The sequence below is a fragment of the Trichechus manatus genome, unplaced genomic scaffold, assembly GCF_000243295.1.
Source record: "Trichechus manatus latirostris isolate Lorelei unplaced genomic scaffold, TriManLat1.0 scaffold00005, whole genome shotgun sequence".
Lineage (NCBI taxonomy): Eukaryota > Metazoa > Chordata > Mammalia > Sirenia > Trichechidae > Trichechus > Trichechus manatus.
The window spans coordinates 23558619-23575775 of record NW_004443941.1 but is presented as its reverse complement, the minus strand read 5'-3'; the positions used below and the strand labels follow the sequence as shown (position 1 = coordinate 23575775).

General features: G+C 42.1%; 1 protein-coding gene across 1 annotated transcript in view; it reads left to right on the top strand.

Annotated features, from left to right (window-relative positions):
- TMEM178A (transmembrane protein 178A) overlaps nucleotides 1–17157 on the top strand; it is a 75298-nt gene that overhangs the window by 43050 nt on the left and 15091 nt on the right. The window contains exons 2-3 of the mRNA XM_004369534.1: nucleotides 6944–7057; nucleotides 11064–11201. Coding sequence (XP_004369591.1) covers nucleotides 6944–7057; nucleotides 11064–11201 — 252 coding nt within the window. The remainder of the gene's footprint in view (nucleotides 1–6943; nucleotides 7058–11063; nucleotides 11202–17157) is intronic.

Sequence of the window (17157 nt, the reverse complement as noted above, 5' to 3'; positions counted from 1 at the left end):
CTAGACGTCTGAATTCAGAGTGCCAGCTCCAGGGAAGGCTTTCTCTCTCTGTCAGTTCTGGAGGAGGATCCTTGTCATTAATCTTCCCCTGATCCAGGAGCCTCTCAGAACAGGGACCCCAGGTTCAAAGGACACACTTGGCTCCTGGCACTACTTTCTTGGTGGCATGAGGTCCCCTGTCTCTCTGCTCTCTTCTGTCTTTTATATCTCAAAAGAGATTGACATAAAGACACAACTTAATCTTGTAGATTGAGTCCTGCCTTATTAACATAACTGCCTCTAATCGTTTCTCATTAACATCATAGACATAGGATTTACAACACATAGGAAAATCAGATGGCAAAATGGTAGACAGTCACACATTACTGGGAATCATGGCCTGGCCCAGTTGACATATATTTTGGGGGGACACAATTCAATCCATGACTGTGTGTGTGCGCGCGCACGCGCGCGTGTGTGTGTTTATTTATTTATTTATTACTGGTTCTGTTTCTCTAAAGAGCCTTGACTAAAACATCTTGCGTTGTTTAATTTCCCCAAATTTGTGAATTCCCCAAATTTCCCTCTGTTATTGATTTCTAATTTCCCTCCATTACGGTCAGAGAACACACTTGGTATGATTTTACTTCTTTTAAAGTTATTAATATTTGTCTTACGGCCTAACATATGGTCTATCCTGGAGAATGTTCCATATACATCTGAGAAGAATATGTATTCTGCTGTGTTCTATAGACGTCTGTGAGTTCTAGTTGGTTGATAGTGTTGTTCAGATCTTCTATTTACTTGATGATCTTTTATCTAGCATATTTTTATGCAAATAACATGTGCTTTCTACATTTGTTTGGCAACCTCTTTCTCTTCCCACGAGGTATTTTCATGAGCATGCTATGATAATTTTTTTACAGTAAAATGTAAAAAAAAAAAAAAATTGGCATGGCAGTGCTTATGAAAATACCTCACGGGGAGATGGAGCAGTTTGCAAGCAAATGTAGAAGGCACACATTATTTGCGTAAAAATACAGTAGTTGTTCTACCAATGTTAAAAGTGAGGTATTGAAGTGTCCACCTATTATTGTTGAATTGTCTATTTCTCCTTTCAGTTCTGTCACTTTGCTTTATGTATTTTGGGGCCCTGTGTTAGGGCGGTTCTACTCTGTCCTATAGGGTTGCTATGAGTCAGAATAGACTCCACGGCAACAGATTAGTTTTTTTTTTTGTTGTTAGGTTTATAATGGTTATATCTTGTCAGTGGGTTGACCCTTTTATTATTATAAAATGCATTTCTTTGTCTTGTGACAATTTTGCCCTAAATTTTTCTGACATTAATATACCCACTCTAGATCTTTGGTTACCATTGGCATGGTATATATTGGTTAGTCCTTTTACTTTTAACCTATTTGTCTTTGAATATAAAGTGTGTCTCTTATAGATAGCATATTGTTGGATCATCCTTTTTTGAATCCATTCTGCCAATCTCTACCTTTTGATTAGAGTGTTTAATCTATTTATATTTAATGTAATAGCTGATAAGGAAGAATTTATGCCTGCCATTATGCTATTTGTTTTCCACATGCCTTATGTCTTTTTTGTTCCTCTATTCCTCCACTGTTATTTCTTTTTGTGTTAAATAGATGTTTTCCAGTGTATCATTTTAATTCCCTTGTTGTTTCATTTACTATATTCTTTTTTCTTTAAATTTTATTTATTTTGTTGTTGTTATTGAGAATATACACAGCAAAACATACAGCAGTTCAATAGTTGCTACATGTACCATTTAGTGACATTGATTACATTCTTTGTGTTGTGCAACCCTTCCCACTCTCCTTTTCTGAGTTGTTCCTCCCTCATTAACATAACTCACTGCCCCCTAAGGTTCCCATCCAGTCTTTCGAGTTGATGTTGTCAATTTGATCCCATATAGATAGTTCTTAAAAAAGCATAGTGCTCAAGGCAGGCCTTTTTTACTAGTTAAGCTAAACTATTGTTCAGTTTTAAGAAGACTTCAGGGGATATTTTTAGTTCAAGTTTCAAAGATTATCTCAGGGCAATAGTTTCAGGGGTTTTTCCATGGCTCCAGAAAGTCTAAAGTCCATGAGAAATTTAAATTCTGTTCTGCATTTTCCCCCTTTTGATCAGGATTCTTCTGTGGAATTTTTGATCAAAGTGTTCAATAATAGTAGCCATGCACCATCTAGTTCTGGCCAAATGGCATAATGTGTTATTTCCTTAGTGGTTTTCCTGAGGATTACAATTAACAGTTTAATTTATAACAATCCGGTTTAGATTAATACGACTTAATTTCAATAGTATACAAAAACTTTTCTCCTTTATAGTTTCATTCCTTCTCCTGTCCTTTGCTGTTATTGTTATCATACAAATTACATCTTTATATGTAATGCCCTTCAGTAGAGATTTATAATTATAGCTTTATGCAGTTGTCTTCTAAATTAGATACAGGAGAAAAAAAGTTAAAAATAAAAAAATTATATTTACACTGTGTTTTATGTTTACCTATATAGTTACCTTTACAGGTGCTCTTTATTTCATGTGGATTTAAATTACTGTCTAATGTTCTTTCATTTCAGTCTGAAGGATTTCATTCAGTATTTCTTATAGGGCAGGTTGGCTAGTGACAAATCTCAGTTTTTGTTTATCTGGGAATGTCTTAATTTAATCTTCATTTTTAAATGATAACTGCTGTGTACAGAATTCGTAGTTGACAGATTTTCTCTCAGTGATATGAATATGTCATCCTGCTTCCTTCTGGCCTCCATGGTGTCTAAGGAGAACTCAGCTGTTAATCTTATTGAGGATTCCTCGTATGTGATAAGTCACTTCTCTTTTGCTGCTTTGAAGATTCTCTGTCTGTGGCTTTCACCAGTTTGATTATAATGTGTCTAGGTGTGAGTCTCTTTGAATTTATCCTACTTGGATTTCTTTGAGCTTCTTGCGTGTGTAGATTTGTGTTTTTCATCAAAGTCAGAAAGTTCTTGACCATTATTTCTTCAAATATTCTTTTTGTCTCCTTCTCTCTTTCCTCTCCTTCTAGGATTCTTATTATGCATATGTTGATATGCTTAGTGGTGTCCTACCATCAGGTCTCTGATGCTCTGTTTAGTTTCCATCATTCTTTTTTCTTTATGTTCCTTACACTGTATAATCTCAATTGACCTATATTCAAGTTTGCTAATTCTTTCTTCTGCTTGCTCAAATCTTCTGTTGAGCCCCTATAGTGAATTTTTTTATTAATTTTTTAATTTCAGCTATTTTACTTTTTAACTCCAGATTTCCATTTTTTTTAAAAATAATTTCTATCATTTTATTATTATTCTCTATTTGGTAAGTTATTGTTCTACTTTTTTTTAGTTCTTTGGATATGGTTTCCTTTGGTTCTTTGAACATATCTAAAATAACTGATATAAATCTTTTATTAGGTAATTCCAATGTCTGGGCTGCCTCAGGGACAATTTCTGTTGACTGATACCCCCTGCCCCCTGTGTATAGGCCATACTTTCTTATTTATTTGCATGTCTCATAGTAATTTTTGGCTGAAAAGTAGACATTTTAAATATATCATGTGGCAACTCTGGAAATTAGATCCCTCCATCCTCGGGCTTTATTGTTCTTGTTTTTGCTGTTTGTTTCTTTAGTGACTTTCCTGAAATAATTCTGTAACGTCTGTATTCTTTGCCATATGTGGCCACTGAAATCTCTGCTCAGTTAACTTAGTGTCCAGCTAATGATTGGATAGAAATTTATTTAACTGCCTGGAGTCAATAAGTCTCCCAGCCTTTGCTGAGGGACTTTATGTGTTGGGGCACATCTTCAACTCTGCTTTAGCTTACTTCCTGCTTGCACAAAGCCCCAATGTTAGCCAGTGGATGAGTATACAATGGAATGATAAGCTAAAAAAAGCCAAACCCATTGCCACTGAGTTGATTCCAACTCATAGCTACCCTATAGGACAGAGTGAAATTGCCCCATAGGGTTTCCAAGACTGCAAATCTTTATGGAAGCAGACTGCCACATCTTTCTCCCATGGAGTGGCTGGTGGTTCAAACTGCTGACCTTTCAGCAGCCAAGTGTTTAACCACTGTGCAACCAGGACTCCTTATGTTTTTGAAAATATGAATGTAAGCAATTAATACATTTGTCATCTTTTATCTGTTATTGTTCTCACACCAGATTGTTCTCTTCAAGTCCAGTTGTTTCCTGACTCACAAAGACCCAATTTCTATGCAAACTATTGCTGCTGTTATTGTCTTCACAGTCCCCTACTCCCGTGCCTTAGACCTCACAACCACTGCCATGAGCCCATTCTGAAAAAACAAAGAGATATAAAATAGCTTTGAGCTTTTAGAGAAACTGTGGTTTCACAAGGAAAAAGAAGCTTCAAAAATCAGAGCTAGTTGGGCAATTTTTTTCTCAAAGTGAGGTTCAAGGACTATCTGGATCAGAATTACTTGGGATGTTTGTTAAAATTCAGGTTCCTAGGCTCCATCCCGTACATTTGATTTAGAATATCTGGGGTGGGGTCCAGGAATTTGCATATAAAACAAGCATCCCTAGTGATTCTTATGCATACTAGTGTGTGCATAAGAAGACTCTTTAGGGAAGACGATCCTATAAGTGCATTTACAGGAGGGGCATCTGACCATGATGCCAACTTTGCTCAAATATTAATCTCCCACTTTCAATGCCTGAATTATTTTTATTTCACTTTTTTTTTTAACATTCAGATTCCACTAATTAGAGATTCATTTGTCTAGATGGTTTTTTTTTTTTTGTTTTTAATTGCTGCCAGAGTTAAAGGACTAACATTCACTCACACCTTTTAAAAAATTAGTTTAATCAGATTGCATTTTTCCTAACAACTGTCCAAGATGATTTGCAATGAGAGAAGGAAAGATTTTTGTTTGTTTGTTTTGTTTTTTTAATTTGAAGAGGGAGTAGGTACTTTTCATGAGATTCAGAAGGCTTTGGGAGAACAGGTCCATGCAGGGGTGGATTATTCAATAGACAAGGTAAGCATGGGCTTACTTGGGCTTACTGACTAATCTGTAGTGAACAGTTTCACCTGGGTTCCATGGTGAAGCCTATGTGAAATTGTTCACTATAGATTAGTAAGTAAGCGTGTGCTTATCTTGCTTACTAAGGAGCCCTGGTGGTGCAGTGGTTAAAGCACTCAGCTGCCAACCAAAAGTTCGGTGGTTCAAATCCCCTCAGTCACTCTGTGGGAGAAAGATTTTGCAGTCTGCTTCCATAAAGATTTACAGCCTTGGAAACCCTATTGGGCCGCTATGAGTTGGAATCGACTTGACAGCAGTGGGGTACCTTGTTTACTGGGTTGTCTGCCTTTGTCAGGGATTGTAAATTTGAAAAGAGGCTTTGATTCTGTAGGAAGGTGCTGTGGGGTTGGGAGAGAGACAGATGCCAGCCATACCTAGAAGCAGAATCTTTGATGTGGTGAAAAATGTGAAATTGTTCACTACAGATGATCTAGTAAGCAAGGTAAGCACTGTGCTTACCTTGCCTATTGGGTAATCTGCCCCTGTGTCCATGTGAATTGCTGCAATAAAAGTCTAGGGGGAAGGTGGCATTGGAAAAATCAATGGGCACACTTGCCTATTTCAAAATATTGTTTCTGGGCTGGCTGTGAGACCAGAATTGGGGAGATATTTTTTTTCTCCTTTCCTTTTTCAATATTACCTTTATTCTCAGGATACAGAATTGAGGCCAGCACAATTAGTATTAAGAAATTACATTCAGCTGCTCTAGGATTAAATAGGGGGCATTGGTGCTTTAATAGAATTCTCACCTTCCATCTGGGTTCGATTTCCGGCCAATGCACCTCATGCACAGCCACCACCCATCTGTCAATGGAGGTTTGCGTGTTGCTATGATGCTGAAAGGCCTGGCAATATGCTTCTGAAAATCAGCCAGCGAAAACTCTATGAATCACAATGATCCAATCTGCAAATGATCATAGGGATGACTCCGGACAGGGCAGCATTTTATTCCGTTGTGCACGGGGTTGCCATGAGTCGGGGGGCTGACTCACTGGCAGCGAACAGCAACAACAAGGGTTAAATAGGCTTTTGTGTGTGGTCTAGAGAGATAATCACTTCTTAAACCACCATGTAGAAGATTGTCTTTATGGAAAAATGTCTTCTGGTGTTCAAATAATCAACTTCCTGTTGAACTTTTGGATAAAACTCATTTGTGAGTTGGTCAAATATCGGTTAGACATGTGTAATTTATCTGTATTAACTTAAAAGTTGAAGCTGATTACTCCCAACCATCTGGATACTTTTAAGACATTTCTCCTTGATGAGTTTTGTGTTTAGGTAATACCAACTCAGTGTTGAAAAACAATTAGGGGAGTACAGATCCTTATAAAATGTAATGCTTTCAAAAATGAAATATGATTTTAACAACTGTTTGATATTTTGGGTTTTTACTGCTCTGGTTTGTCTATATTAATGAGGGTAATCAAGAGATTCCTCCCCTCCATACCCCATTTAACCCAGTTTATCGTACATTATTCTGTTTTATTGTTCTTGTTTGGTGCTGTCAAGTCAGTTCCAACTCATAGGGGCCCTATGTACAACAGAACAAAACACTGCCTGGTCCTGCACCATCCTCACAATTGTTGCTATGTTTAAGCCCGTTGTTGCAGCCACTGTGTCAATCCATCTCATTGAGGATCTTCCTCCTATTCACTGACCCTCTATTTTACCAAGCATAATGTCCTTCTCCAGGGACTGGTCCCTCCTGACAACATGTCCAAAGTAAATGAGATGAAGTCTCATTATCCTCGCTTCTAAGGACCAGTCTGGCTGTCCTTCTTCCAAGACAGATTTGTTCATTCTTCTGTTTTAGCTCTCTAGAATTCTACTACAAATGAACAGGCTAGTAAACTGTGTTTTTTATTTCTTTCGAGGTATTGCACAGCGATGCACAGCCATCAAGTACCACTTTTCTCAGCCAATCCGCTTACGAAACATTCCTTTCAATTTGACCAAGACAATACAGCAAGACGAATGGCACCTGCTTCGTAAGTATTTTGGGAGAGGGCTGGAGAGGAAATGGCATCTTTCTGAACAAAAAGTATTCCCACCAGTTCTTTCAGGTTTGAACAGAAGATGCTGTGCTATCACTTGGGGCCCCTGGGCCCAATCAAACTTGGTAAGACACTCAGAAGATCATTTCACTGTGATGTGGATACAACTTGTTTGCAAACCAAACGTGTGGAAATCAAGTACGAGGCTTTGTGATTTGGTGCAGTGTGTGTGCCTAGTGCTGCTTGTACACAGGCAACCTACTGAATCTTATTTTTTTACCAAGTTGTTGGGTACAAGGGCCTGCTCTACCACTAGTCTTAGAAAACCAAGGCGATTATTCCTCAGGTGCTCTTACTTTTGTTTTGTTTATACAATATTTATTTTAGCTACTGTGTCTATCTCAGACCCTGGTATTTCTGCTAGAAAATGTTTATGAGTGTATGTCATAATTTTCTCAGAGGGGGTCTCTTACCTGTATGTCTCAAGGGCAGGAACTACTCTTTTTCACTGTCAGGAAAATACGGAACTCTAGAAAGAATCACATAGTGTGAAACTAAAGAAGGTCAATGTTTACATGAAAACTGTTGATTTAAGCTGCCTAGTGATAGCTTATGAAAGCAAAAGGCTATACTGAATTATTTTCCGTGTTTACCCTAATCAGAACTTGACCTTGTCATTTTCCAATGAAATAAGCAGCAGGGACTTCAAAGATTTTGTTTGGTAACCAAGGCCACTGCAGAAATCCAAGCAGAGTCTCGGCCTGTAAGTGAACCCTTCTGCCGATCAATGGAAAAGGCTCTATTTTGTATCTCAAACACATAAATAGAAGCTCTTGCGATATTGCATCAGCAATGGCCTAATATTTATAAATATTATGATTGGCAGATTTTGGACTTAAAAGTCATTAGCATAAAATGTGGTTTATTTCCTAATAGCCCAACTTCCTGAAAGTTGTTTCTTGCTGGTTGAATTTAACGATCATTTCTCAGCAGATCCGAATTAGATTCTTATGTAAGTGTTCTTATGTCTTCATTCTTTGTGAGCATGTTTGGAGTTCTTTGCCTTAATCGTTTGTCCAGAGAGCCACATAGTTACTGGCTTTAGTGAGGTGAGAAAAAATGATCACAGGATCCTGAGAAAGGATCCAAGAGCTTGTACCCTGTAATTGCCCAGGAAGACAATATTTGGGTGGTGCATACATTTTGTGCTTGACTTCAAGGCTAGTGGTTCAGGCCCACCCAGCAGTACCATGAAAGAGAGGCCTGGCAATCTGCTTCCATAAAGTTTACAGCCAAGAAAACACTATGGAGCAGTTCTACTCAGTAACACATGGGGTTGCCAAGAGTCAGAATTGACTTGACAGCAATGAGTTGTTTTTTTTTTTTCTTTATCATCCACAACTCTCTTTATTAACCTATGTGTTTAATTTTGAACAAAAGTAGTTGAAACCTGGGAGATGTTTCCAAGCAAGATTGAAAAATATATTGAATTATCTTCAGTATAGGGACAATTCTTAAATAATTAAAAGTAATCGTCTTAGTTATCTAGTGCTGCTATAACAGAAATACCACAAGCGGATGGCTTTAACAAACAGAAATTTATTCTCTCACAGTCTAGGAGGCTAGAAGTCTGAATTTAAGACAGCAGCTTCAGGGGAAGGCTTTCTCTCTCTGTCGGCTCTGGAGGAAGGTCCTTGTCATCAATCTTCTCCTAGTCGAGGAGCTTCTCAGCGCAGGGACCCTGGGTCCAAAGGATGCACTGTGCTCCCCGTGCTTCTTTCTTGGTGGTTTGAGGTCCCCATGTCTCTCTCCTTGCTTCTCTTTTATATCTCAAAAGAGATTGGCTCAAGACAAAATCCAGTCTTGTAGATTGTGTCCTGCCTCATTAACATAACTGCCGCTAATCCCATCAGCAATGAGGTTTTTTTTTTCTTTATCTTCTTAATCCTTTTTTGGAGTTCTGTTGGAAAGACACTTTCTGCAGCCTCAGGCGTGGCTGTTTCTAAGAAAGTCACACTTGGTGATCTGTACTATGTTTACTGGGTAAGCCTGATGGCTGGTACTAATGCAAATCCCATGTGGATTGTGTTTAAACTCTGTGCCTTTTAATGGTCACAGAAAATAGAACTATCACTCGAACCACAGGGAATTTGGGAGGTTGTGAGATAATAGTAGCTGAGCCGTTATTACGTTTTCCCTGCTCAGATGTGGATGTCTCAAAACTACTTACACCCTTAACATTAAACCCAGCCTGTCTAAATTATCACTGCCCCTGGCCCCTTGCTCTGTGGTGTCTGCTCTTCCTCTTCTAGGCAGGAACTGCAGAGTTGCACCACTTCAGTGTGGGTGCTCTGAGCTGGAAATGAGAAATCCCCTTTTAAAAGGACGGTCCATGGGAGGCAAAGATGCTAAGGAAGCTACAGTCACCTGCCCTCTTATGCAACACCCCTATGATGCCCAGGAGCCACAGAAACACCTTGCAGTGGCAGCTGCCTGGGCAGTTGCACCTTAGTGGAGAAGCCCACACTTCCTACAGTGGGGCGAGAAGCTTTTGTCTTGCTTCCATGTGCTCACAGGGGTGCATGATCCTCGGGCATTTGTCCACACCTGCTGACTGTCAGCAGATGTGTATTTGGAATTTTTTTAGGAAAGACCATAGACATTTAACAAATAACTTTTTAAGGTCAGTTTTGTTCAAAAAAAAGAAGAAGCAGAAGGAAAAAAATAGAAAAGAAAGACAGAACATAGCAGGGGGTAGGACCTAACTTTAGGACAGCACTCAGAGTGGAGGTATGTCCAGGTACATGTAGTCAGTCCATCCTTGGTTTTGCCTAGGAGTTGGGGTAAAGACTGAGGTCCTGGCTCAGTGAGCACAATTCTGTTTTTGCGATAGACCCAACTTGACAGTTGGGCATACCATGGTGACTTAACCCATGGGAAGAGTCCCCCTACCCTGGGTAAATGGGTGCTCAGTTGTAGGGCCTTTGTTTTGGTGAAGAAGGTATTTATAAGCAGATGCCTTATATCTGTCCATTGGGCCACTAGCTTAGTTACCATGCTTGCCTTCACTTTCTGAAATCCTTTTTGAAAATAGGTAGCTGTTGCCGTTGAGTTGATTCCGACTCATAACTACTCTATAGGGCAGGGTAGCACTGTGCCATAGGGTTTCCAAGGCTATAATCTTTACAGCAGCAGACTGCCACATCTTTCTCCTTTCGAACTGCTGACCTCTTGGTTAGCGGTCGAGTGCTTAACCACTGTGCCACCAGGGCTCCTTTGAAAATAAGTAGAAAAACAAAAAAACAAATGAGTTGCCGTTGAGTCAGTTCTGACTCATGGTGACCCTATGTGTTTCAGAGTAGAACTGTTCCATAGAGTTTTCAATGGCTGATTTTTTTTTTGGAATGCTGATGGCCAGGCCTTTCTTCTGAAGTGCCTCTGGGTGGATTCAAACCACCAACTTTTTGGTTAGTAGCCATGTGCTTAACCATTTGCATCACCCAGGGACTCTTGAAAATAGGTAGGCATATATGTATATTAAAAATAAATGGCATCCATGGTTCTCATGTCAAACTGTATTTCAACATAGCTCACTTTTGAGACTTTTTCTCCAAAGCCAGCTTAACCTGCATTTGCACTGCTCTTTTTAGCATAACAAAGATATTTCTCAAATACTGCCTCACTCTCAGTTTACTAAGTTACTGGCTATTTATTGCCTAAGCTTACCCTGGGGCTGTCCTCTAGTCCATTCTGTACTTGCTATGGTCTTCTTGGTGGACTCAGAGTGGGCAGACTATGACCCTTCAATTTCCTATACTCCATCTGCCCTCTCAGGAAATACCTGGAAAGTGAATTCCCTGAACCACCTTGGCCCCGGAGGCCCTAAACCTCCCCCTGTAGCTTATTAATTTTTACAAATGTATGTAAAGCTCATTGCTCTCTAATTTGCAATAACTCTTCTTCTTCTTCTTTTGCATGTCTGTTTCTGTTTCGAGACTAGATTTAAGAAGAATCACTGCCGGCTTCCTGGGCATGGCAGTAGCTGTCCTGCTCTGTGGCTGCATCGTGGGCACGGTCAGTTTCTTCTGGGAGGAGAGCCTGACCCAGCACGTGGCTGGGCTCCTCTTCCTCATGACAGGTAGGCTGCACGTCTCAGCTTCCCGCAATGGTGCACACGGCTCTCCTGTGGGCAGCTTCCCTTTGTCATTTCCCAGTTAAGTCTGGTTTCACCGGTGACAAAAGGAACCAGAAAGTCATTTGGTTTTGGTGGGTAATATAGAATTTAAAGAAAAAAACAGTGTTAAAACTGCAGCCCTGATTTCCCTGTTGTGTCCTGTTAGAAGGTTAGATGGAAATGTCTTGGGTGTAACCTACGTATGAGCCAAGGTCATCGTTCTGTCCTAGTCTTTCAGAATGCACCCCTAACCTTGGCCTGGATTCCTGGCACACATAGGCCATTACTTATCAGGACTCCTTAAGGAGAGAGAGGGTGATAGATCTGCACAACCCATCCCCCATGCTGGAGTCAACTTAAAGGACATACCCTAGTGATGGTGTCATTTTTACATATGAAACATTCATTCCTTCACTCCACGGATAGTTTTCGAGGACTTACTATGTACTAGGCATGCTCTTGGTACTACCAGTTGCTGTTGAGTCCACTCCGACTCATGATGACCCTGTGTGTGTCAAAGTAGAATTATGCTCCATTAGGGTTTGCAATGGCTGATTTTTTGGAAGTCAATCACCAGGCCTTTCTCCCGAGGCACCTCTGGGTGGACTCAGACCTCCAACCGTTTGGTTAGCAGCCGAGTGCTTAACTGTTTGCACCACCTAGGAATTCGTCTCTGCGTCCTTAAGACACACAATGAACAGACAAAATCCTTACCTATTCTATTTGGGGGGAGATACAAACAAACAATAATTAGTGATAGTGATGAAAGCTATGAAGAAAACACACAGGTGGAATAGAGGACTCAAGGAAGACCTTGCTGAGACAGAGACTTCTGCGCTAGACTCTGAGAAGTAGCCAGTTCTCAGAGGTGTGCTGCCGGCTGAGGGCGCCGCACGCGCCGAGCCCTAAGGCAGGGCTGGGTGACCCGTGTGGCTAGTGGGGAGAGAAGGAAAGGATGACATCACAAGGGGTGGGAGAAGGAGGCCACATCGTTAGGCATTCTTGGTCACAGTGAGGAGCTTAGGTTTAATCTATAATCTACGGGTGATGGAATCCACTGGAAGGTTTTTAAGCAGAGGAGTGATTTGATCTGAAAGCTGGAGGTTGGGAGAAGCATGTGGGGTCTTTCTGATTAACTGATGAAAGATATTTTTGCCTAAAAAGGAGTCAGCAGCTGAGCTGACAGCTAAAGCTGACTGAAGAGCAGGGCAGGGAAGCAATCTTTCTTTCTTACCCCCTTCACAAAAAATTAATGCTGTCATGGTTAGTGAGGAGGGCAGTGGTGATTCAGTGGTAGAATTCTCACCTTCCATGCGAGAGACCAGGGTTTGATTCCTGGCCAATGCATTTCATACGCAGCCACCACCTGTCTGTCAGTGGAGGCTTTTGTGTTGCTGTGATGCTGAATAGGTTTCAGTGGAGCTTCCAGACTAAGACAGATTAGGAAAAAAGGCTTTGCAATCTGCTTCTGAAAATCAGCCACTGAAAACCCTATGGATCACAATCGTGCAACCTGCAACTGATCATGGGCTTGGCACAGGACCTGGCGGCATTTCATTCTGTCGAGTCGGGGCCAGACTGGATGACGGCTAACAATTAATGATTAATGAAAGCCAAACTAACAGTTTCACAAAGTATACCTGATATCAGAACTAATATTACCCCAGATATGGAACCATTTTAATAAGCTGATTTCCACTGGAGTTCTGATACTTAAGGGGCCAGGACTGGGTTTTAATGGTAGCAGGAGCCCTAGTGGCACAATGGTTAAACACTTGGCTGCTAACCGGAAGGTTGGCTGTTTGAACCCACCCAGTGTTTTCTCAGGAGAATGACCTGGCAATCTGCTTCTGTAAAGATTACAGCCTAGGAAACCCTATGGAGCAGTTCTACTCTGTCATATGGGGTTGACCCGATGGCGCACAGCAAACAACAGGACCCCTCTGTGGCCGACACCATTTACTGTCTGTCTCTCAGGGCTGACAGGTAGGTGGCGCCTTACTCTCTGGTACAGTCAACCACCCTGTGGCACTAAAGTAACCCAGTTTACAGGCAGAGCCCTCCCTCCTAGCTCCCACCGGCCCCATTCCTGGTCCCTGAATGACGTCAGAGGCAATGATCTGGAAGGTGGATCATCATCTCAAACATCCGGACAGACAATTCAGAAATGGAGCCTGAATAGTTCTGGGCAGAAGACCAATTTAGCTTTCTAGATTCTGGCGAAGACAGAGTGGCTACGTAGCACAAAAACTAAAAAAACCTGAACCCCTGGCCGCCGGTTCGATTCTGACTCACAGCAACCCTATGAGCACAGGGAGGCTAAAATTCTAGTTTCTGAGGTTTGGGAGGAGGATTTGAACACTCAAGACTAGAAACTGGGTGCCTGCCTAAAGGATTCATTTACAATCCAAAGTGTAGTATAAGCAGGCGAAAGAGGAGCACTTAGTGGAGAGGAATCAGAGAAGATTTTGCTGCCCAGAGTGTTCATTTAAACCTCTCCTGAGGCCTCATGGTCTTTCAGAGTCTCCCCATCAAAAGTCTGCCTAGCCAGAAAGGGACAGCAGCTGGTTGAATGGACACAGGAAATCCGGGCTGGAAAGGAGGAGTGTGCTGTCACAGTACAGGGAGAGCAACTAGGGTCACATAACAATGTGTGTATAAATTTTTGTATGAGAAACTAACTTGAGCTGTAAGCTTTCACTTAATGTACAATTAAAAAAAAAACAAAAAAAAGTCTGCCTAGCCCGTCTTAGTCTGGAAGCTCCACTGAAGTCTGTTCAGCATCACAGGAACGGGTAAGCCTCCACTGACAGATGGGTGGTGGCTGCACATGAGGTGCATTCGCTGGGAATGGAACCCAGGTCTCCTGCATGGAAGGTTAGAATTCAACCACTGAACCACCACTGCCCTACTCACTACTAATTAAAGCATTAATTTTGGTGAAGGAGGAGAGGAAGGAAAGATTTCTTCCCTCTTATTCTTCCTTCCCTTTATTAGCCGAGCCCCATTTCCCCAGCCCTTATCCCTATACACCTCAATCCAGTGCAGCGTGTCTCCGATTCACTTGGCCCCAAAGGTCCCCACATCACATTCCCTGGTTGGGAAAAATGACGGCAGCTAGACCAAAGCTTCAGCAGTACCTCTTTAAAGAACACTTTTAATATAGGTAATGCATGAGTAATTTAGGATGCTCTTAGCATGTAAAACAATTGTTAGTATTGAAATAAGTCACAGGGCTGTAAAAGCCGGTCCTAGAGAGTGTTTCTTGGGAGGCAGAGGTGCTGGTTTGGTTTTAAATGAAAGGAGGGCGGAAGTTCCTTTTGGTAACCACATGAGAGACGTTGGGGAGGCACAGAAGAGAGCTGGGAGCCTTGTTTCCAGGGCCTCTTCCACCTTTTCCCTTGCTCTCAGTCCTCATTTCTTATCTACATGTGGGCAGTAACTCCCGGCTCAGCTGTCCTGAAGATATATCATTGAAAGCACCTATGCCATTGTAAAAGGAACAAAACCAAAGCAAATAAGCAAAACAACAGGCACAACCACAAAACCTCATAACAACCAAAAAGAAAAAGAAAATACTCCAAACGTATCAACTTTAACCACACAGTCCTGAGGAATTACAGACACAACATAACTTTTTTTTTTGTTTTTGGTTGCCCCAACTATGTTATTGGAGTAAAGAGAAAATTCACTTATGCTCCTGGAGCCCTGGTAGCTCAGTGGTTAAGAGCTCGGCTGCTAATCCAAAAGTGAGCAGTTCAAGTCCACCAGCCACTCCTTGGAAATCTTACGGAGCAGTTCTACTCTGTCCTATAGGGTCGCTATGAGTCGGAATCGACTCAATGGTGATCCTACCACCTGAAAAATAGGGTTGTTTAAAAAATTTGCCTTATTCTTAACCAAATCTTGCCCATGTGCTTGCCTCATTAAAAACAAAAACAAAACCAAAAGGAAAAAAATTGTGAGCATTGCATAGAAAATATTTAGTCTTCTGAATGTCCACTTATAGCATGAGTATTCCCCATGTTCCTAGATTGTTCTTCTGTTCACAGTTTTCAATAGTTACATGTTCTCTCATGGAGTGGATATGCTGTGTTGTTTTCATCTGTTCCCTTATTGTGCGGTGTAGGGAATTTTGTTTTATTATTGCTACTACGAGTAACAAATTCAAATTCCCTTTATAACCACAGAGATAACTTCATTAATTGACTGCAGGCAATAAATGAGCTGTAGCACGTTCACATGCATAGCAGGAGAGACACACAAATAAGGGTTAAAAGAATTGATTTTAATTAAGCACAAGCGTCTGTTCAGCAGCTCCAGTCAGCTTCACTCCCCCAGATTTCTGATGCTAAACTTAGCCCCTTCTAATGTGCTGGCATCTTCATTCTCTGCCTGAACTTATTAGCCAGACCTTCAGTGGAGAACATCAGTGATATGACAGTTTGAGATGTTAAAATGGAAACTTTGATACAATTTTCTGCTGCCTTATTGCATACAGACAGCTGCTGATTACCCACCTGTGGGACAGCAGTACTGCCGACTGTCAATCCACAACTGGGAGCCGGGCTCTCACTCCCTGCCTCTTCCCTGGGCCTTTGAAAGGGTCCATCAGCAGGGGCATGGGCAGGCCTCACATCCTCCAAAGGCCTCAAATTTCAACTTGGGTGGTACAAACAGTTTAAGCACTCAACTGCTAGCCAAAAGGTTGCCAGTTTGAACCTACCCAGAAGTGCCTTGAAGACAGGACTGGTGATCTGCTTCTGAAAGGTCACAGCCTTGAAAACTCTATGGAGGTGGGGCCAAGATGGCAGAGTAGTCAGATGCTTCCGGTGGACTCTCTTACAACAGAGACCCCCCCAAAAAAAACAAGTGAATTGATTATATATAGCAGTCTCGGAGCACTGAACATCAAAGGCAGAGTTGAGGAACTGGACTGAGTGGCAGGGGGAGGGAGAGACGTTCTGGAAGCAGTGAGGAGTTGCCAGACCTGACCAGATGAGAGCCTGAGCCCTTCAGGCCTGAGCAGCTCGGGGGTGAGTGGTGATGCAGGCAAGCAGCGGTGCTTGGGAGGCACGTTTTTCGCACTGGGAGAGACCCAGCGCCAGAGAGTCTACACGGCCACCCAGAACCAGTGAGAAGCAGCCCTGGATCAGCAAAAGATAAGTAATTGCATACGGCCTACCGCATGGATCAAAAACACCCCCATTAGGGAAAAACCTCTCTCCCATTTACCTCCCTGCCCCCTGCTCCCTGCTCTGTACTGGCTTCCGGACCAGCTTCAGCAATTGCCGAGTCCCCTGGGCTGGAAGTAGGATCCGTCATATGCCTGGAGCCATTCTCCCTGCCTTGGAGAGTGAACAAATTAACAGAGGAAAAAATAAACTGCTGGCTCCCCTAAGCCAGGAACCCAGGGTGGGCACAGCTCCTTTGCCTAGGCACAGGCATAAGAGATCCACAGACTTTGAGTGCCTTTTCCCCTGCATAGATTTGTGTGGGCCCATCTCAACAGCCCTCATTACTGCAGTACAACAGCGTATATACCGGAACTCTAACTTCAACTGTTTCAGCTGTCAAGGGTAGGTTTTTGACATTTGATGCTGCTTTGCCCATTAAGCAGGGTCTTCACCTACCCACATCAGGGGCCTAAGAACTGGTGGCTCCACCCATGCCACCTAGCCACCTGCAATAGGGCCTGTGAATAAGAGGTGCCCCCCAGTCCTTACAGCCAACAGCTTTAGGTGCTCATAATCCAGCTGCAAAACCCACCTACCTACATGCTCTAGGGAACAGGGACATGCCTTCCTCCTGGACACTCGGAGGTGGCCGTCAGCCCCCTGCCTTGCTCAGAGTGTGTCCCCCTGCTTCAGCCAGATGCCTGTGCCTACACCAATCACCCATGCCTGTCTAGGACTGTAAG